At 56.7% G+C, this 20872-nt stretch overlaps 1 protein-coding gene across 7 annotated transcripts in view; it reads left to right on the top strand.

Annotated features, from left to right (window-relative positions):
- The window catches only part of LOC109319854, a 37700-nt gene that overhangs the window by 7282 nt on the left and 9546 nt on the right, over positions 1-20872 (top strand). For 2 of the 7 annotated variants that reach the window (XM_019549656.1, XM_019549655.1), the window contains exons 2-23: positions 1456-1614; positions 2554-2685; positions 2899-3090; positions 3421-3504; positions 4081-4199; positions 4404-4518; positions 5470-5556; positions 6036-6151; positions 7298-7436; positions 8087-8193; positions 8529-8616; positions 8783-8917; positions 9327-9464; positions 10233-10489; positions 10864-10987; positions 11282-11476; positions 11949-12104; positions 12904-13124; positions 14380-14557; positions 14975-15133; positions 15739-16149; positions 18443-20305. In XM_019549656.1, coding sequence (XP_019405201.1) covers positions 1456-1614; positions 2554-2685; positions 2899-3090; positions 3421-3504; positions 4081-4199; positions 4404-4518; positions 5470-5556; positions 6036-6151; positions 7298-7436; positions 8087-8193; positions 8529-8616; positions 8783-8917; positions 9327-9464; positions 10233-10489; positions 10864-10987; positions 11282-11476; positions 11949-12104; positions 12904-13124; positions 14380-14557; positions 14975-15133; positions 15739-16149; positions 18443-20305 — 5175 coding nt within the window. The remainder of the gene's footprint in view (positions 1-1455; positions 1615-2553; positions 2686-2898; positions 3091-3420; positions 3505-4080; positions 4200-4403; positions 4519-5469; positions 5557-6035; positions 6152-7297; positions 7437-8086; positions 8194-8528; positions 8617-8782; positions 8918-9326; positions 9465-10232; positions 10490-10863; positions 10988-11281; positions 11477-11948; positions 12105-12903; positions 13125-14379; positions 14558-14974; positions 15134-15738; positions 16150-18442; positions 20306-20872) is intronic. The other 5 variants (XM_019549659.1, XM_019549657.1, XM_019549658.1 and 2 more) reach the window with 5 other exon arrangements.

Here is a 20872-nt window from a genome sequence, read left to right as displayed (position 1 = left end):
GAGAGGCACAAAGCAACTCTGTCAGCACCCACCCTCCTGCCCTGAAGCCCTGCCCCACTGTCACAGCCCTGAATTCCCCTACACCCAGCCCTGCCCTTGCCCCTCACTCCTGCCCTGCACCTCCCCACTTTTGTGGCACACTATTTGTTGAGTTGTGAGAGAAAGTAAATGTGTGGACCATTCTCCTTTGTGGCAGGAGTGCCAGCTCCCTTTGCCCATGCTGGCTGGCTGCTTCAGTCCATTTGCCACATAGGTGCATTTGACCCAGTGCTGATGAGCTCTGTGTACTTTGAGGGAGTGCCAGAGTGACCCTTCATAGATCAGTTAAGGCTCTGAGGTGTGAGGCACAGGGTGAGCTCAGGATCACCAAGGGTGAGGCAGCTGTGGGGTAGAGGTGTGAAGCGGAGGTGTGTAAATGTCTGAGCTCCTAAAATAAGTCAGTTCCATCAGCCAGCTCCTGACCACAGGCCTGGAGGACAATGGGGCTGTGCCTGCCTCTGAAAAAATACTAGGGCAATCCTGGGAATTACAGGCCAGCTCACTTTGAACCAAGTGTGTCAAATACATCTGCTTACCATGAGCCGGATGAGGGGTGCCTGGATTGGATCAGGCCTGTGGAAACCCTCCACATCCACAGGCCTGATCCACCACAGGCAGCACCTGCCCCTGCCAGTCCAGGACACTGACCCCAGTGGGTGGTGCAGTCCAGGACTCATCCTGGCCGGCTGCCTCAATGGGGCCAGGCCCAGACTGTGCTACCTGCACCGTTTGCTGGAGTCAGGCCCTGGGCTGTCCTGCCCGTGCTACCTGCTGAGATGTGGGCGATACAGGTTGGGACCCAGTCCCAGGAAGCAGCATGGGCAGCATAGCCAGGACCAGCCTCAGCAGGTGTCGCAGCCCAGGACCTAGCCCCTGCTAGCTGCCTCACTGCCAATCCCAGGCTACACCACTTGCACTGCTGACTGAGGCCACATGCCAGGTTGGGATGCCCATGCTGCTGTTGAGATGTAGGCAGTGCAGCCAGGGACCAGCAGGAAATAGCATGAGTGGTGTAGCCTGGAACCAGCTGGAGCAAGCAGTGGAGGCAGCAGACAGTCCAGACGCTGCACATTGTGCCGGTTTGACATAGCAAAATGGAGAGCATCAGGGGCTGGATTATAGTGCTCCACAGGCTGGCCCTGGCTGGCGGGCCACACGTTTGACATCCCTGCCTTCAACTGTGTTCAGAGAGAGGTTTATAAAGCCTGTGTATGATTGGGAGGCTGACCACCACTGGTCCTGCAAGGGGAGATCATACCTAACTACTCAGAGAGGACCCTGAGCCTGGCAGTAAGAGTCAATGATGCAGAACAGGTTTAGCTTCTGAAAAGCCCTTGACAAATTCACTCCCAAGAGGCTATTCAAGTGACCCTATAAGGAGGCACACTAACTCTTTGGTCTTTGTGTCTTCCCTAGCTTTCAGGAAGCCATGCAGCTGCTCCCTGGAACGAGAGCATCAAGACCAAGGAGCCAGGTGGAATGGCTTGGCTAAAAACTGGCTTGCGAAACAGCACAGGGCAGGCAAACCCCAACCTGAGCCCTCTCCTCGCTCAGTTCAACCAGGAAATAATGCAGGTAGAGGCCCTGCTACCCTTCCTGGGGAGGCCCAGGAGGAAGGTTTGGGAGTAGGAAGTGTGTATGGGCCCCAGGGCAGTCAGCTGGGAGGCTGAGGCAGCAACATCTGGCACACATCTCTCCTTTGGGGTGCCATGTTGTTAGTGGGGAAGAGGGTGATGGAAGGAGGGAGCAATCTGCTCCCAGCTCCAGTGGAAGAGTGAAGGGGGGTGTGCCTGTGGCCAGAAGCCTTTCATGTGAGCAGTGGGAGGGGGGTGAACTCTCAGCCCAGAGCGAAGCCATTGTTGCGGCATGAGATCATATTTGGCTGCCTTTCTCCAAGCTGTCAGCCCCAGGGAGAGTGGGTCAGCCCACACAGGGGCCCAGCTTCCTCTCCCCACGCAGCAGCAGAGGTGGCACAGGGAAGGAGGGCACAAATGAAGGGCACCTCTGCCTCTTCAGAAGAATTTAGGGGGTGGAGCACCAGGGGCCAGGAAAGGAAAAGAAAACAAATGCATCACATGGGGGGCAGAGACTCCTGGCTAGGCCTGCCCTTCTCAGGGAGGCCGTGTCCTCTCTTGGTGGCCTGCAGGAAGCTGTGGCGGGTTGCTCCTCAGAGACAGCAGCCTGGGGACCTACACAGATATTCCCAGTTTTACCACTTCCTCCTCCTCCTCCCCAAGGGCTGGAGTATCTTATTAGTTTGTTCTGAAACCAGGGAGATGTAGGACATCCTGCCCAGGGTGGGTCCCATCTTTCTGGCACCAACACTGCTTCACTGCACCCTGTCATGGCAGCAGGCCCCTCTAGTCCAGTATCCAACCCCTAATGCGTGGATTTACCCTGCTAGCCCATTTGCCCTGCTGCTACCCCAGCTTGTGAAGGGGGTGGTGTCAGGCCTGTTTTCCCAGGTGAGGGGGCCATGGCCTTGGGAGCTGAGACTTCCTCCCTGTTTGGCAGGCAGAGAGCTGGGTGCGAGGGAAGCTGCGGGACCTGAAGGACGGCTGTGAAATCCAGGACTGGGAGCGGGTGGCCCAGACCCTGCAAAGGGACATGAAGGATTTTGAGAACACACTGATCAAACTCAACCAGGTATGGGGGTGGGGCTTCAGGACCCACTCAGCCCCCAGGGGTCCACCCAGCATCCTGATGTATTACTGGCCTGATCAATGTGTCCTGTCCTCTCCCCTACCCCCTCAGTGTCCCAGAGCCCACCGCTGCATCCCTCAGCTGCCTGTGTGCACTGCCAGTGCTCCAAAGCAGGCCTGGTGATTCTGAGACTCTTCCCTCCCCTTCTTTCCCCAGATGGGTGAGCAGCTCATGAGCTGGCCCAGCCCCAGTGTGGAGACTGTCAGGAGGCAGCTGCTGGCCCTGAGGGAACAGTGGCAGCTGCTGAAGCAGACAGCCTCAAATCAGAGCAAAGCCCTGGGCGGGCTGAGGAGCCTCCAGGAGTTCAACAGGAAAGCTGAGCAGCTGGAGGCCTGGATCAGGCAGAAGGTATGGCCACGGTTGCACTAGATGGGTCCTCGTTCGGGCTTTTCCTGCGCCCCAGCCCTCCACAGTTTCCTAGGGACCTTCCCCCTGAAGGGGCATTTCTGCACCACACCATTCTGCTAAGGCTCTGGAGCAAGAGCCATCATATGGGAAGTGCAGGGCCGCAAGGATAGGGGTTGCCAGAGGTCACCTGGTGAGCAGGGAATTGAACCCCCTATGTTTGTCAGCTTTCCCTCCCCATTTGCTGTTGGGTTCAGGAGGGGACAGTTCCTCTGGAGGTCTCCCTACCTCCTCTGCCGTCTCCGTGTTGTAACTAGCCCCCATCTGTCCCAGGAAGAGAAGCCCATGCTGGCTGCCCTCCTGCAGCAGAGCCTGGACAAGATCCAGCTCACCCGCCGCATCCTCGACTTAAAGCAGGTAAGAGTGGCTCAGTCCCCAGGGTCCTGCTCCCACAGGCCCCTGGCCTTCTCCACTATAGTTGAGCCCCCAGCTCCCAGGGAATGATGCATTTCCTCACCTTGGATTTCCTGGCTCAGGCCCTATCTCAGCTCCCCACTGCAGAGGGTCTCATTCAGGGTCACTGGGGAGGCCTGGTGGCATAACCACACATATGGAATCTGTTATGGGGCTGAGCTGCAGGCAGCTCACTAACACCATGCTCTCTTCTGGGGAGGCCTCTCCATATATCTACTGATGGACACGGTGCTCCCTGGTACTACAAGCAAAGGGTAAGTGTTCAAAAAGCAGGGTAAAAATGCACCTTTATATATTAGCTAAATAATATATATATATAGAGAGAGAGAGCAGAAGCTTTCATGGACCCAAGTTCACTCCTCAAAGCCACTCCAGTTGGGGGCAGAGCCCATGGTGCTGGGAGCCTTGGACCCAGTGGCTGCTGTCCATACCTCAGCAATGAGTACTGGTGCAGGGGCTGAGCTCTTCCATGGGCACTGGCTGCTTGTGCTACTTCTGTTTCCCTCCGTCTTGGCCCAGGAGGAGCAGCGGTTCCATGGCCTACATGAGGAGATGAACACCTTGGCCCAGAGACTGGAGAAGCAGGGCAGGAGTGAAAGTAGGAGCATTTCTGCCCGGCGCAAGCACCTCAACAAAATGTGAGCCAGGGTCATGGGGCAGGGATGAGTCACTACTGCCCAGAGCTAGGAAGGCTTAGCATGAGGAGGGCTGGGTCTGTGTGTTGTGACTGTAAGGCTCCTGGCTCCCATCTCCAGCTTCTCACCAGATTCCCATGGGAATGCGTGTGGAAGCTGTGCTGGGCCACACTGTCTCCTCTAGCCCCTCATGCTCTCTCCTTCCAGGTGGCTGCGGCTCCAGGGGACCCTGAAGGAGCATCATGAGACTCTGCAGCTGGCCCTGGAGGCAGCTGCCTTCCTCCAGCAAGCAGACATGCTCCTTGAAGCCATCAATGCCAAGGTACCCAGTGCTTAGACCAAGATTGGACCCTGGCTCCCCTTGGTATTGGGACTGTATTGGGAGAGCTGTTGCAAGAGTGACTTGGAAAAATCTCTGCTCTGCTCTCAGCCCTGGCACCTGGGCAGCAAGGGGATTAGGGTTGTTGCACAAGGGATATCCATGCCCCAGGAAGCCAGGGTGAGTGCTCCAGACTTGGCTCTTCAGGGAAACCCACAGTCAGCTGAGGTCGGAGTAGTGTTGTTGCACCATTTCCACTCCTCTCTGGCCATGAGTTCAGTGGGCAAAGCTCAGGATTTCAGCAGGGTTAAGCAGGGGCAATGGGCACCTGTAATGCAGTGTGGAGGATGCCCCAGAAAAGGGGCTTGGATCTTCCCCACCCTGACCTGTCCAGTCAGTGATGTGGGCTTTCCCGCTGACCACATTCCCTCCCTTTGGGTGGGAGCTGAAATTAGAAACTTGGAGCCAGGATGTGTCCTGCACCCCATTCCTCAGCCCCTTGGAGGGGAGTGGAGCCCACTGTGAGGAGAAGTTAGGAATGAATGTGGGGCCGGATGTGGAGCTTCTCCCCTGTGGGTCTGCTTGGCCTCTTGAGAAATGTGGGTGTTCCTGAGCACTTCTGCTGAGGCCTGGAGAAAGGTGACATCCCACTGAGCCCCTGTTCTAGTCCTGAGTCACCTGACAGAGCTGCTTCTCACTCAGCCTGCTTTTGGGGCATCAGCCCATGAGTTGTATTGCTGCCACTGCCTCAAGAGTTGATAACCCCTGCCCCACTGGGAGTTGGATGGGAGGAAGTAGCTCTTGTTAGATAAAGGCTCCCCCAGCCTAGGCGGTGCTGTGGGCTAGGATCTTTCATGGAGAGATATTCAGATGCTTTAGTGATGCTCCAGAGGTTTGGGCCCTATTCCCACCACACACTTCTGAGGGGACCATGACTGCTGCTTCATCTTGCAGTGGAGGAGTCTCTACGGAGTGGGGAAGCAGGGAGAGGCTGATCCCAGCCGGGACCAAGATGTGAGGGACATCGCCAGCCAGGTGATGGTAAGTGCTGAGCATTGTGCTGCCCCAAAGCCACAGGGAACACCTTGCTGGAGAAGTGAGGCATGTGCCTTAAAGGGACCTCTCCCTCTGGCATCTGACTTGGTCACTGAGATGGTATGGGCTGGGTGGCATGGGCTGCAGTCAAAACCATGTCTGCCTGAGCTGTCAGCATGGAGGGATTACTGTGTGTCATGTTCTGAAACCTCTCTAGCTGAGGTGGCTGCATCTTGGGCTGCCCTCAGATGTCTAGAGTCTCAGAGGATGCTGGATGTTGGGCAGGGGCTGATGCATGAAGAGGAAGGATCAGTGGGAAGGCTTGTGAGAAGTGAACAAGGGCCTCTCTGTCCTGCTTATCACCTTCTCCCAGAGGACTTAGCATAGCCTGCACTGCCCAAACAGCCTCTGAGCTCAGCTGTGGCCTCAGGAGGCCCATCTACAGCCAGCTCCATTAGCTCACTCCTCACATCTCTCTCCTCCAGATGTTGGATGTGACTGTGTCTCAGCTCATCAGTCTCCATCCCAGCCTGGTAGCCCGCATCACTCACAAACACCGAGATGTCAAGGAGAGCTGGGCCCGGCTCCAGCAGGTGCTAAGGTATGGCAGAGCCTCTCAGGGATGAGTCTGAGAACCTTCACTAAGAGTTTCTGAGAAAAAGCTGAGTAGACTTCTATCTGGGACAGTGCAGAAATAGCTTCTCCTGCAGCTGTGCAGGACTAGATGACTATTTAAGGTGTCTTCCAGCCTTGTGATTCTCTGATTGGGCCCATGGGGTGGTCACTTGATATTCATTCCCACCCCAAGATCAGGTGAACAGAAAGGCTTACATGTTAAAGCAGAGGGGCCGGATCCAGCCCACAGAGTAGGGTCATCCAGTACATGGACTTTTGCCCTCACTCGGGCTGCAGTGGTGGGGCTCCTTCCCACAGCAGGAGCTAGAGCCAGGGCAGGGCCCCAGCAGCACCACAGGCAGAAGCCTTGCAACCATGGTCAGAGGCCCAGCCCTGGGCTTCTTTCTGTGGCAGTAGCCCTCACCACAGTAGCATTGCAACCAGAAGCCCTGCCACAATGGTCAGAGCCTTGGTGTGGTCCACAAGCACATACAAAGCAGGGGATGTGGCCCTGCAATCAATTTGCATTTAATACTCCCGTATCCAAGCAAGAGAAAGTCAGGGCTCAAATTCTACTCTCAGTACTTCAGTTGCGTCCATGTTTGATCTGAAAAATACATCCCCATCCTACTCTATGCCGCAGTTTTGCCATGTGTATAATGGGAGGGAGGGATCTCACCCTACTGTTATGGGGGTGCAGGCTGGATCTGAGAGTAGCAGGGAGTGGAGACGTGGGGCAGGCAGAAGGGCCTGTGACATGCCAGAGTGAGAGGTGTCTTCTAAATTTGTCTGAACAGCACAGGTACAGTAAGCAATGGTGAGATTTTTCTGTAGCTCCCTCTGGAGCATTTACACAAGGCAACTGGGATTCACTGGCAGAGTTTGTGGGTGACTCCTTTTTTTTTAAAGCTGGCCCCAAGGTACCTTCACTTTCTGGGTTCCCTTGTCAGGGGCTACACACCACTTATCTCTTGTGAGCCTGCCTTTGGTCCTGTGTCCACCCCAGAGGAGTTCTGGAGGTCCGCACAGCTCAGGTCTCCCTTCTCCACTCCTTTTCCTCTTGCCATGCAAGTGCCCTTCTTGCCTACCCTGACATCCCTTTTCCATCTCCCTCTGTGCTCCCCTCTCCTAGGAATGAGAAGTCACCTGTGCGGTCCCTGACAAGCAGTTCTCCAAGGGAAGCCCTGAGTCCTGAGCAGACAGGAGGCAGCAGTGAGGGAGTTGCCAGAAGTGAAGCTGGAGACAAGGAAAAGAGAGTCCCAGGAAATGAGGTAAGAACAAAAGCTAGGCCCAGACCCCAATTCCCCTTCCCATGACAGGAACAGCCACACCTGTGCCACGTGACATAATTATTTGGCAAAGCAACATGGGAAGGTGCTTGATTATCTGTGCCCTGCACTGGAAGTAACAGCTTTGTGACTGCCACATGTTCACCCTTGTGAAGCTAGTGTGACCTCCTCTGCAGCCCCTGCGTGACTAGCACGTGACCATGCAAACTCTATAACTTGTTTATGATGCCACAAGGCCTTCAGTGATGTGCATATGACTCCATACCTCTCTGCAGCCACTTGGCACACCCCTGCCCTTTCCTACTCCTGCATTTTGGTCTAGGCCAAGCTGGCATGTGTTCGTGTGTGTGTGTGTGTGTGTGTGTGTGTGTGTGTATATCTCAAGGCTGTCACTGGCATCCCTCTGCAGCATTGCCCTGGTACATGCAGTTCTGGGAGGCAGCACCATAGCCCCTATCCCACCGACTTTACTTGGGAACCTGTAGCCAGGCTGGGTCTGCTCATAGGGGCATCCTGTTTATAGGGTGGCAGGGGTTAGGAGCCAGGCCTGCTGGTAGAAGTCCATGTCATATTCAACCCTGAAGCTGTGTGATGGAGGAACAAGACCCTAACAGGCTCTTTTTGTGCCCTAGGTGCAGAAGGATGTTTCAGGGAGTGTGACGGAGCATGTAAGAGGCGAGGAAGGCAGTCCAGGCTTACCTGGAGGGCATCTCACCCAGGGGTGCCACAGCAGCAAGAGGTACTGACTTGCGGAAACCACTCTCAAGAAGAGCAGAACTTGGAGGGTAGAGGGGAGAGCTCTAGGCTGGATATCACTAAGAAGGGAGAAGGGACTCTAGACCTATTCCTTAGCTGCAAGAACTCCATCCCTAAGCCCATAATAGAGTCCCCAGAAGAGGCCTTGCTGGCAGGGTGGGCCTGGCCCTTTGATGCAGACACCTGCCTTCATGCTGCAACCTTCAGAGTCCACCTAGCACAGCAACTGTCCCCCTTTCCCTGTGAACCCCATGGGAGGAACCTGGGGGGTCCTCATGACGGAGAGTGATTGGACATGACTCTCCACCTCTCCCACAGGAGGAAGCTCCCAGGACACTCAGATGCTGGCTGGGGTGCGCCTCAGCAGGAGAGCCAGCTGCAGGACTACTGCCAGGCGGCTAATATGGTAATACCCCTAACAACCCACAGCATGGCCCAGGGTCCCCTAGGTCTTTCTGTTGCATGCTCTCCCCAAGTATCTTCCTCTACTGCCCAACACAGCTCCTGAGTCCCTCCCCCCATGACCCTGGCATTAATGTGCCACCTCTCCCCTCCCTCCTGGTGCCGAACAGGCTATATCCTGGCTGAAGGAGGGTGCAGGCCCTGGCATCCAGCAGAACCAAGTGGAGGATGCTGAGAACCTAGAGGCACTACAGAGCCACCAGGAAATCTTGGGCAATAGCACTGGCTTGGAGGCTGTCTGCCAGGTGAGCCACTGCTGGAGGGCCTGGGGGATCAGGGGCTCAAAGTGGGGGGAACTGTTTGGGACTTGTGGTGCACCCCCAGGTATTACACTTCTGGGGATGTCCTTGGGGGTGCCTGGGGACACAGAGGGGACTACATGGCTCTGTTTTGCTTGTATTCCATGCAGCTGGGGCCCCCTAGAGGGGACAGGCCAAGCACTGGGGGGTATGGCATTTCTTATAACTAGCTTCACTGTCCTTTGGGGTAGGATAGGAGGGAGCAGGGAGATCCAGGTCCGTGTTGCCCCCAGGCTCAGGTGGGGTTGTGAAGGGCACTTTCCCTGTCCTTGGCACTTGCCTCGTCATCAGACACCTGATGAAGGCGGTACCCACCTGGGCAGGACCTGACAGCATGTGTCCATCCCTGCCACAGGAAGGACAGAAGCTGTTGCATGCCTGCCCCAGGGGAAGCCCCGAAGTGGAAGGTGTCCTTCGGGAGCTGGCGGGGCTGTGGGAGGAGCTGCAGAGGAAGCACCAGGAGAATGGCGCAGTGCTGAGGGAGATTGATAAGGTGTGTGGCGCCGTTTGGCCCTGCCAGAGTCCCAGGCACACAGAGACAGTGTGAGCAGGGCTAAAAAGGGAGCACCCAGGCCTCAGGGACAGGCCCAACATTGCCAAGTGGCAAAGCAGCTTTGCATACATCTGGGTGGCCCATACCTGGGATGTGCCGGAAAGGTTGGTCCCCAGCCTCAGCCAGGGCCCCTCAGTAGTAAAGTCTCCCTGGGGAGTCTTGCGGTGGGGGAGCATTATAATCTCTAAGGATGCAACAGCCAGCTGGATGCCATACATGCCACCAGGGACAGGTGCCCTGGAACCAACTTGGAATCCTCTGCCTCACGCAGCTGTAGCCAGTACTGCAGAGGCCTTGGAACAGAGAGGCATAACTAGCCAGTGCGATGTGCTGAGCAGAGATACTAGAGAGAGATACAGGCCCTAGAGACTCAAGGGACACCAGCATAGTCTCCCTGGGGACCTCTAAATTGGTGCCCACTCGCCCACCTTGAGTGGTGGGAACACTTCGCTAGGTTTGAGAGACCTCTAGGTGGGTGGCTGTGGGTGCGAGGCCCAGTCAGGAACTCTGTGAAACTGGGAGGATGATATGTCATGCTGGGGTAGTCCAGGTATGGTTCACACCCCAGCAGTTTTCCCTGAGCCCCTAGCATTCTCTGAGCACCTACTAGGGCTTTCTTTCTGGCCCTGCAAGGAGAGGCAGCTGGCTTACCAGGCACAGTCTGGTGGTGTATAGCTACCTGTCTCACTCTCCACTCCTTTCCCACAGGCTTTGCAGCTGGTGGGGGAGCTAGACCGGGCTGAGCACTGGCTGCAGGGCATAGTGGGCTCACTCTCAGAGCCGGCTGTTATGAAGAACCCAGAGGAGCTCCGCAGGGACCTGCAGGACATCGGCAGCCTGGAGAACCAGCTCCTGCTGTGGGGCATCAGGCTCCAGGCCCTGCGGGAAGAGATGGGCAGGGAGCCCTCCACGGGGCAGGAGGCTGCTGGGAGGATTCAAAGGAAGGTGGAGACTGTGGAGGAAAAGTGAGTGAGGCAGCACTGGGGGTGGGAGAGTGGCATCTGGACAAGGGATGGGATCGGCACAGGAAGAGATCCCTTTCAGCAGGCTTGGGGTATTGGCAGGGTCAGGGGAAGGGATTCCCACCCAGGGAGGAAGTAGTGGGGGCAAAGAAAGGAGAAGTACATGCCAGATACATCCCCCCTTCCTGGGAGCTAGGTGAAGGAGAAACAATGTGGACAGGCAGCATGGAGAACCAGCTCCTGCTGTGAGGCCTCTAGCTCCAGGCCCTGCAGGAGGAGATGGGCAGGGAGCCCATCTCCTCAGCAGGTAGCATCCCTGGGGAGCTGCCCTGTGTGTCCCCTGCACCCCTACCCCACGGACATGTTTGCTGCGCCAGGCTGAGGTGTGTGCGAGCAGCCCTAAGGAGGCGGGCATCAGACCTGCGCGACTCCCTGCTGCTATCCGAGTTCCTGCAGAATGTGCAGCAGGAAGAGGTGCTGAGCCAGAAAAGCTGTGTGCAGGTGAGCAGGGGATGGAGCAGGTGGGTCGTGGGTGTGTCTATCTCTGATAGGGCAACGGGGCTCTCTCATGTGCTGGCCCTCCCCCCAGCAGCTCTCTGTGGCTGGTCCCTTGTGAGGCATGGTGTGCCCTGATCTCCCTGATCCTGACTACCCCAGCCCATCACTGACTGCATGGGGGACCCCATGCACATGCCCCTGTCAAGGAGGCTCTATGAGGATCCCTCTAGGGCCTGGCCCCTGCTTGTTGCAGTCCCTCTCCCAAGCCCCAGCATCAGTTCTGTATGCTTGCTTTAGCCAGTGACCCACCAACTGGACCCCAAGGAGCCCTTGCACCTCCTGCTGGTGCAGGCTGGGCAGCAGCTGAACAGAGAGGGCATGAGCAGCCCCCTGGGGGAGCTGCAGGAGGCAGTGGAGATGCTGAATGATGCAGTGAAGGAACGGGAGCGGGTCATGGAGGCAGCGGCAGAGACGGAGAGCCTGGAGCACCTGGTATGGGGCTAGCCTTGGAGGAGATGTGGAGAGCATTGTTCAGGTGAAGGAGGAGATAGTGCCTACCACCTAGCAGCCATGGAGAGTGCAGCCAGCTTCCTAAGAGGGAAGAGTGACATTGGAAATCTTCTCTGTCCAGTGTCTGCATGAGGGTCTGCCAATCAGTTACAACAGGGAGCTGGGAGCCAGGACTCCTAGGTCTGTTCCTGATAGGAGGGGAGCATGATTTGATGCTTAGAGCTTAAGCCGGGACTCTGAGACAGCCTGTGCTGGTGCTGGGCAGTGGCTGTCAGCCCAATGGCTAACAAGCAGCCAGTTGCTCTTACTCAGCTATGGCAGGGAGCCATGAGCCTATGCTGGGTCCAGGGCATCAAGCAGAGCTGGTAGGGGGAGGAGAGGAGAGCATCTGTGTGGGCAGCTACAGCCTGGGAGTCCCATGCTGAGGTCCATCAGCTTCTTCTCCTCCCCCCAGCTGGCAGAGGTCTCCCTGCATATGCAGGCTGTCCGGTGCAGAGCAGAGGCCCTGGCACACGACATTGCCCAGGCAGAGCGGGGCTTTGCCACAGTGAAGAGTGAGTGGGATCTGCAGGGGCTGCAGGGTTTGCTGAGCCGGCAACAGGACATGGAGGTGAGTCCGTGGGTGCATTGCCCCCCACATGGCTGCACTGTTTTGCCGTGGTTTTAGTGAACTCACTAGCACTCTCCACTGGCTTCCCACAGATCCTGAAGTGCCTATCTGCCCAACATGAGAGGGGTGGGAGGGTACAGGGCACAGAGTTTATCCAGAGGGTGGCCAGACCAGAAGCATCCCAGCCTGACTGTCACTGCTCCAAGGAGGTTCTGGCCCTCAGCCCCAAGTATCCTTAGCCCGGGCCTTTCATGGCAGGTTCATCTGGAATTTTCCAGCTGAGCATAGCCCTAAGCTGTCTTCTCCTCCTGTGGCCAGGAGGTGAGAAAGGAAGGGATTGCGTCAGCTCCCCATGCCAGTGCCTGGCTGCCAACACCTCGCACATCTTTCCACTCTGCATCCTGATGGAAGGATCTGACTCATGCGGGGGGAGCAGACTGTCTGTGGGGAAGCTCAGATCCCCTCCAGCCCCACAGGGCACTCCTTGCAGCCCCTTTCCTTGTCCCCCTACAACTCTAGTCCACAGAGTACAGCTCTGTTACACCCCACAGCCTGCCCCCTCTGGACCCTGGTTCCCAATGCAAGCCAGCCCAGCAGTGAGAAATAGTGCCAAGCCCTGTTATGGGACTGAAAACCCTGGTCTTTTGCTCTAAGAGGGAGGGGCAGGAAGCATCTTGAGCAGATTAAGTAGGTTTGCTAGGGTCCCCCTTTCTCCCCAGCCAGAGGGGCAGGGACCCTCCTATGGGTCTCTGAAGAGTGGTGACACTTCTCAGCATCCTAAGCCCTTTTGTGTCCCCAGCGTGAGATGTCAGAGGCACTGAAGGGGCACCTGGAAGAGCTGCAGAGGGCAGCCTCTCGCTTGGAAAAGCTCTGCACCACTCAGAGGCATGACCTGGTCCCAGAAGTGCAGGAGACGCTGAAGGCTGGGGAGGGTCTGCTGGTGCTGGTGCTGGAAAACAAGGCCCGCATGGAGCAGGCTGGTCAGCTACGGCAGTTCTTCAGGGATTACTTGGCTATGATGTGAGTGGCAGTGACCTCCAGCAAGGCATTGTGGGCACCTGTGCAAGGAGCCGCTAGCCCTGCCTGCAAGGCCAAGGGGCAGGGAGGGTGCGGCCCTCCTGGGCTCAGCCATGGGGGCCAGTGCTGATTGCAGAATTGACAAGCACTTGGTTGTACTGAAGCAGGTCCTTGGGGAAACCCAAGGGCCTAAAGACATAGTGGTCGCCTGGCACAAAGCAAGAGGTGCCCAGGGTCAGGACAGTGTGAATCGAAGGATCTGTGCAGGGACTGCCGGCTGCAGCCAGCCCTATCACTGTGTGCTTGGCCCCATATATGACAGGGAACCAACCAGACCCCCAATATCATGAGCCTCTCTAAACAGTCATGACACTTATCAGCATTAGAGTCATTTTATTTTCGACATGTCTTCAAATGGAGCATAATCAGTACATACCCACACCCACATCCCCTTGGCTGTTACCAGGGGTACTCTACCCTGTCACACGTTCCTTCTCCTGGCCATCTCTCTGCACCGCCCAGTTTCCTATCCCCCTGCATTCATGCCCCTCCAAGTTTCCTCCCTGCCATGCTCACCTCACCTACCATACTGTCCCCCCTTTTTCCATCAACCTCCTGCCACTCTTGTTCTCTTCTCTTCCCCTTCATTGTTTCCTGTTTTGAAACTAGAGAACCTGGCAGTGGCAGCCTTCCTCCAAGACACCCTGGCTTTACTAGTGATAAGACCAACTTATCCTAGGGGGAGCTAGATAGCCACTGCAAAGGCCATAAGGACATGGCAGCCACATTCAAGATGATAATAAGCAGAGGCCAGTTTTGATAAAGGCCACTCCCTTGCTTGGTGACCTGAGCATGTCCCCTCCCTGTGCCTCAGTTGCATTTCCGATGACTCCGGGGTAGTTCCTGTAAGGAAACGTGAAGGTTTAGAAATGTATCAGATCCCCCAGCAGTGCCCTGCAAGTTGGCATCTCTAGTCTTGTCTCTGGCAGGGGAGGCAACTCCTTGCTGAGACTGACAGGGGTGGTTTCCTCTGGCATTCCTTGGTTGTCAAATCCAGGGAGCAGAGGCCATGCAGCATAGGACATTTTCCTGGCCAGTTTGACCCAACAAGGAGTTTGCCTCTCGCCTGGGAGGTGGGGCCTGACCCGAGGAGTTTTTGGCCTGTGGCCCCCTTAGAAGAGGGAGCAGATTGGAAAGAAGGGAAGAGAGACCTGCATATACTTTGGCAGGTCCTAATACCCTGCTTCTGCATCCGCAGCTCCTGGACTGAGGACACGCGGGCTCAGATCTTCTCAGAAAACCTGAGCACCCATGGCCTCCTGGAGGCTCAGTGTGAAGAGCTGGAGAGGAAGATTGAGGACAAGTTCATGGAGTTTGAGAAGCTGGCAGCAGCAGGCCAGAAGCTGGTCTCTGAGGAGCATGACCTGAGTGAGACAGTAAGCAGGGTAAAGTCCCCTCCTCAGGGTGGGGCAGGGGACCCTTCACTGGCTTCCCACTGAGCTCCCTTGGGCTGGTGCAGGACAGGAGGAGCCCACTCCTCCTTGGTGGGGGCCACTGAGACCCTGCCCAAAAGGAGCCAGCTCATCCTGCCCAGCCCTGGTTCAGTGCAGTCAGACTGCACTGCTGTCTGGCTCCCAGGTCTCAGACGAAGGTGGCAAAGCTAGTTTTGCTCTAGGCTCCGTCAGAGCTCTCTAGCAATGACCACTGAGCCCTGAGGCTCAGCTACCAACACTGGCCTGGTCCCAGGGATGGGTGAAGAGGAAGCTTCTCTGGAAAGCAGCTTCCTCCTAGTCCCTGATAGAAGTTCACATTCTCACAGGAGCTGCTGGTGTCTGTCTGTCTCCCCCACTTAGATCCAGGAGCGCATGGAGGAGCTGCAGAGCATGCTGGGGTGGGTGCTGGTACGCTGGCGAGCCCAGAAGCATCAGCTGGACCCTGGGAGTAAAAGTGATGATGGGAAGGGCCAGGACAGTCCACTGGACTCCACCCAGAGTGCATTTCCTGGCAGCCAAGTGAGTGTGTAGGGTTGAGAGCAGGGATCACCTGGGACTCTGCTGGCTCAGCCCAGTGTGTGGAGGGGGGGTGTGTATCTGAAGGCAGCAAAAATTTGCTGCACTGCCAAGGAAGAAATTGCCTGGTCAGTGCATGCCACATACAGCAAGAGGACTGGTGCTTTCCTCTCGTACAGGAAGGGTGAGCTGAACCCGCAGAGCAGAAGTTGGGATCCTTGGGTTGTAGCCCTGGCTCTGCCCCTCACTTGCTGTGTGAGCAAGACCCCACCTTCTCCGTGCCTCAGTTTTACTTCTAGTGACTCCAGGATATTGATCCTGACCCACCAGGCTGGGCACAGGCAGAGAGCCACAAGGTTGAACTTGTTACTGCCTGCGAAGCACTTGGGGATCCCCGAGTGTAGCTTCCCTTGGTACTCAGAGCTCTCTGGTGTAGAGCAGGAGACCTCAGCAATCCCCAGTGCAAGCTGTAGCAGAGAGCTGTGAGGGAGAGCAGGAGAAGGCAGGATGGGGTTCTAGGCAGGAGTGATGGTGGGAAGAGGGAGGCTCCATGGGGGGGCAGACATCTCCACAACCCCACATCTTCCCTGTCTGCTGTTGCTTCTCAGGACCGACATGCCCCATCAGTTCTGCCTGATGCTAAGAGGTTGCTGGGCCCTAATGCTTCAAAAGGACCTCAGCCTTCATCATGCTCCTTCCTGGAGCCCCTCACTCCCCCACAGGATCTCAAGGCACAGCCCCAGAGGCAGGAGAAAGAAGTGGTGCCTCCTTCAGTACTGCCCATTCCCAGACGGGAGCTGAGCTGGGAAGGTCCTGGTGACTCCACACCACCGGAGATAGGAATCCCCAAGGAGACCCTGGTCGACCCCTCCAAGACCCCAGTGGTGGTGGTGCCACCGCGAGGCCCCAGCAGCGTGGGAGGGACAGTCAGCTTGATCCTGAGCATTGGCAAGAAAGGAGATAAGAGGCTACAGCTGGCGCAGGCTGGAGCAGAGCAGGGGGAAGAGGCCCTGCACAAGGTGGGTGATGCTGGCTGGGCGGTAGTTTCTGCAGGCCAGAGAGGGAGCTTCAAGCACATGGCTTGTGTGGTGCCATTGGTAGTGACGCGCAAGGGGGCTTTGCGCACCAGTGAGACAGCCTTTTTCCAATGGAGCTGCTGGAAGGGTTGATGCTGTGCCTTAATGTGGAGCTTGGCCTGCAGCAGCTGTGCTCAGGTCTGTAGTTATGTCAGCTTGCAAACTCCCAGGTGCGCTTGGAGGGGCATGACAAACCCCAGGTATTCCCAGGTGAGCTTGTGCCTCAGTTGAAGAGAGTTCAGGAAATTCGCTACAGTTGCTAGAGAGTGCTCCAGAGGCAAGTGGATTTTCTGGCTGAATGATCCCCAGTGCTGCCCGCATCCCTGCCTCTTCAGGTGTCAGAAGCAATACAAGCTCTCTTGGCTTCCCTGTGCCAGGCATTGGCCTATCCCACCACAGCACCTGCTTCTCCTCCCTCCTGCTCCTCATCCTCCTCACCGTAGCAGACCATCCTCACTTCTCCCTCAATTCTGTATTTGTGTCTTTCTCTCCCCACCCTCAGCTCTCTAGCACTAAACCCTCAGGCTGTAATACCTTTTGGAAGCGTTGCCAGGGGCTTTTAGGAAACACTTTGGGTAGTTTAAGGCGAAAGAGAAAGTCGTCTCACCAGCCTGTGGAAGAGGTAACATCTCTGAAGCTGCATGCCGGGCAGAGGGGCTGCATGGCATGAGCTTGGCCTCTACTAACATGCCAGACCATCTCTGCAAGTGCCTCTGTGTTCTCTCTGTGGGCACCATTCCTGCTTTTCCCCTGCACAGAGAGGTCAGGCTAAGGCCTGTCTCTCCCTTCTGGCTGGAGAGCAGGGTGTGGGGAGGGCACTCTGCTGCCCTGATAACCTGGTGCTAGGACAAGCCTGTCAGGGTGCCCCAGTGCTGTGGACCACTTCAGAATAAACTGAGTGCCCCAGCAGGCCCAGCGGGGTGAGGGAATGAGACACAGGGTGACAGCTGTGACAGGGGATGAACTGTGTTGGGGACAGTCTCAGTGCAGTTGTCAGTGGGCAGGTCTCCAAAGCCATACTGTAGCTGGCAGAAGTTGGTTCTCTTGCTCTTAGGCTGAGCAGAGACTGACCAAGCCATGGACTGTGGAGGCTGACCAAGCCATCAAGTGTGGACCGATTGTAGAAGAGGGTGATATGCATGGGAGAAACGCGGCGGGGAGGGGCTGGAGAATTTGTTCTGGGTTGCACGTGTCAGCCCCATTCTGGGGACATCTCAAGATGTCTGCAGTCCTGCATGGGTGCCATGGTTATGGAGACTGTGTCTGCTTAATGCGTTGTATCTAGTAACCCTTAATGTTAGCGCGGACAAGCTGGGCAGATCCCCATGTAGCATCTTTGGTCATTCAGAAGGAATGGGGTAGGGCTGGGTCCAGGTCCCTGTTCTGAGGCTGAATGTAAGGCAGCCATGTGATTGCAGGCAGAACTGAGGCCTGGCCAGCCTGTGGGAACAGTTCAGTGTTGCTCACTCAGGCAGTAGGGGAGTCACCCAGCAGGCTCTGGGGCAACCAGCAGCACCAGACCCTGGATTACAGGGAGCAGCTCACCCTTGTTCCCCCCTTACCACCATTTCCTTGTGCAAACAAAGTGCAGGGACCAGCAGCTGGAGAGCTAGGCATGACCATGCAGGAGGGAGCCACATCCCCACCCCAGCAGAGCAGTGACCCAGAGGGGCAGTGACCCAGTCTCACTTGCTAAGACAGTGCCAGCCAGCAAAGACTGGAAGATGGGGAGTGCTGGGCTCTGCAAATGCAGCCTGCTACCCTCACCATCCTTAATAAGGAAGGGTGACTTGCTGCATTTCACCACCCCTCCCCGCCGCCTCAACACACCAGACCCCAAGGAGCATTGCATTCTGGGTAGTTTCTATAGGCACCCCAACATGTTAGAGTGAGGGGGACACAGTTAGGCTCCCACAGTGTTGGCCATGCAGCTCCCAGTCAACAGGCACTGGCTTGTCCCCGGGAGCAAAGGCAGTGGTCCCTAGTATCATGGTGTGTGCCCTCCCCTGGCTGCTGTCACTGTGTGATATGGATGGTGCTGTCTGTGAGACATGACCAGTGGTTGGGCACAAGGAGCTGTGTGGATCTGCATGTTGCTAGGTATGCATGCCCATGAGGGAGCCCAGGGATATGCCCCTGCTCCTCCCACCCTAGCCTGGGTATCTTCGGGCACCAGCAGCCTTAAGCCAGCAGACAGGTGGGTCTAACATCTCTCCCCTGCCCTTGTGTTTCCCAGGTGAGCACCTATTTGTGTGTGAAGGAGAACGAAGGGGTTGGATCCGCCACCCACAGGAGCTCCACCATGCCCCGCCCAGCCAAACAAGCACCTGCAGGAAGCCATGCCTCCCTGGTTTCAAGCACTGGGGCAGACACTACCTTCCACACCCTGCCCAAAGCCAGCTCCAGCCCTCTTGTGGACAGCCTGCAGAGGGGCAGGAAGGTGGTGGTGAAAGGTCCCCAGCCACCCTGGCAGCAGAGGCTCCTGACAGCAGAGCCCAGCCAACTGCAGCCTTGGTCGGAAGAGAAGCACAATCCCAGTAACACTTGGCCCCTGAAGTGTGAGAGGAGGAAGGTGGCAGAGAAGGCTTCCAGCCCCAAGCTGAGAGAGCTGGGAGAGGGTCCCCCAGGAAGGGCCAGCAATGCTGAATGTAGTACCATTAGGGCTGCATCTAGTGGCCCCAAAGCTGAAGTCCTGAGCCAGGGCATGGGTCCCAGCAGCTCACAGCCAGCTTCATCAAAGGGCACTTGCCGGCATCTTTCTCTGGGGTCTGTCCTGAGCCTGGAACTGCCCAAGGACCTTGGTCTCCTCAGGAATGTCCAAGACTCTATTAAAATAGCGCGGAAGGAAGTGGCTGAAAGGAAGAAGGGACAGCAGCCCTGTAGAGTGATTCAGTGGGAGGTCAAGGGGCCAGAGCAAGAGGTGAATGGTGCTAGCCTGTCAAAGGAGGTGCTGAGCCATCTGCTAACCACCTGCCCAAGGCCTGGAGGATCCATGGAGCCTTCCAGGAAGGCTCTGAAGAGTGAGCATGACACTTGGTTTGAAGAAGTGAGCTTCAACCCAGGCTACGACAGGAAGAAGTCTCAGAGCGTTGCTGCAGCCCCCTCCCGAGAGGATGGGCAGAGTCCCCAGGCCCAGAGCAGCTCCAGTGATGATTTCCTGGACTTTCAAGTGCACCAGTTGTCCCGCATCAGCATGCTGCGTGAACAGGCTGGCCGGGAGTGGAACCAGCTGAAAGCCATGCTGGGGAAGCCTGGCAGCCCAGGAAGGGTGCAGCCGGAGAAGCCAGTGGACCTCAAACCCCAGCTCCAGGAAGCCACCAGGATAGAGCTCAGGCCTTCTCCTACCAAGCTCTCCAGTGGGGCCCTTGCCAGAGGAGAACCACCACGAGGAAGTGGGAAGCTCAAGGAGGGCAAGCTAGAGACTGCCCCTGTGAGCAAGGCCTCTGAGGAAAGTCCTGTGCAACTCCCTGGTGGAGGTACAGACCCATTCCCCTTGATTAACCTGGGCCTCAGAGCCACCCCCCAGCTCTCAGTTTTGGAGTATGATATCAGTTACCCACGGCAGAGCCTGGCATTAGCCTCCGCAGGGCCTCAGGACCTGGCTTCTGCTGGACACATGATGAGGTTAGGCCTGGCCAAAGAAGCAAAGCCACCAGGCTCAGTAGAGGTTTGCCACCCTGACCATGAGCTGTTTGAGGAAGATGAAGAGGAGCTTCAGGCCATCTGGAGCAGCGTGGAGGGGCACAGCAGGCAGAGTCCCCGAGCAGACCCCAGCATGTGCCCCACCATGGGGAATGGGTCGGACGAGGTGCAGAACCCAGGTGTCTCCAACAGAAAGCTCATCTTGACATCAGAGAACAATGTGCTGGTGGCCAAGTTCACACTCCCTGCCTCTGCCCAGCTCCTTTGCAATCCACAAACAGGAAGAGGCACTGGCAAGGGGCATAAAACTGAGGGAAGCCCGAGTGGGTTCTGGGCATCGCTCCCATCTCAAGAGGGGCTTCATGGGGTGAAGGAGGTTGTGTCCCTGGGTTCGGTGGAGGGCACCGGCCCACAGAACCGGCAGAAGCACCAGGAGGAGGACAGAGACCTTGGCAAGGTCAGAGTGGCTGGCTGTCAGTAAGCTGTGTGTGCCCTTTCTTGGGGCTTCCAGGTGCCTGTGCAGACCCCTGCCATCCTCCCTTGACCACACAACCAGACAGTCCCTGCCTTCAGGAGATACCATCATGAGGCCTTGAATGACTTGGTGTAGTGGAGGGTGAAAAGCTGTCCTTTGCACTGTTGGTAGGCTGACCCATGCAAGAGTCTACTAAAGCCACCTAATGGGAGGATCTTGACTATGCAATTTATGGTGATTGGGGACTGCATTCTGGCTTTCCCTCTAGCTTGTTCCTCTGGCCTTTTGGGTAGGGGCAAGCAAGACTAGGGGACATCTGAACTCCAAGGCCTCCAGGCTTGGGGCTTGCACATAGGATGCCTGCGTTGGATTTGGGAGTATCTGAAGCCCCAGGCTGAAGAGTCTGAGAGTGAGGAGACTTGCCAGTGGTAGAGCCATGCAGACTTGAACAACTGAGCTCTGCTCAGTCATACAATTTGGAACTGATTTGGCCCCAGAAACAAAATTAAAAAGAACTAGGCAAGCCCTGCCTTATGCTCACAGTCCTCT

This window comes from Crocodylus porosus, unplaced genomic scaffold, assembly GCF_001723895.1.
Source record: "Crocodylus porosus isolate Cpor-Errol unplaced genomic scaffold, CroPor_comp1, whole genome shotgun sequence".
Taxonomy (NCBI): Eukaryota; Metazoa; Chordata; order Crocodylia; family Crocodylidae; genus Crocodylus; species Crocodylus porosus.
The sequence above is the reverse complement of the archived record's forward strand: the minus strand, read 5'-3'. Positions and strand labels throughout refer to the sequence as shown.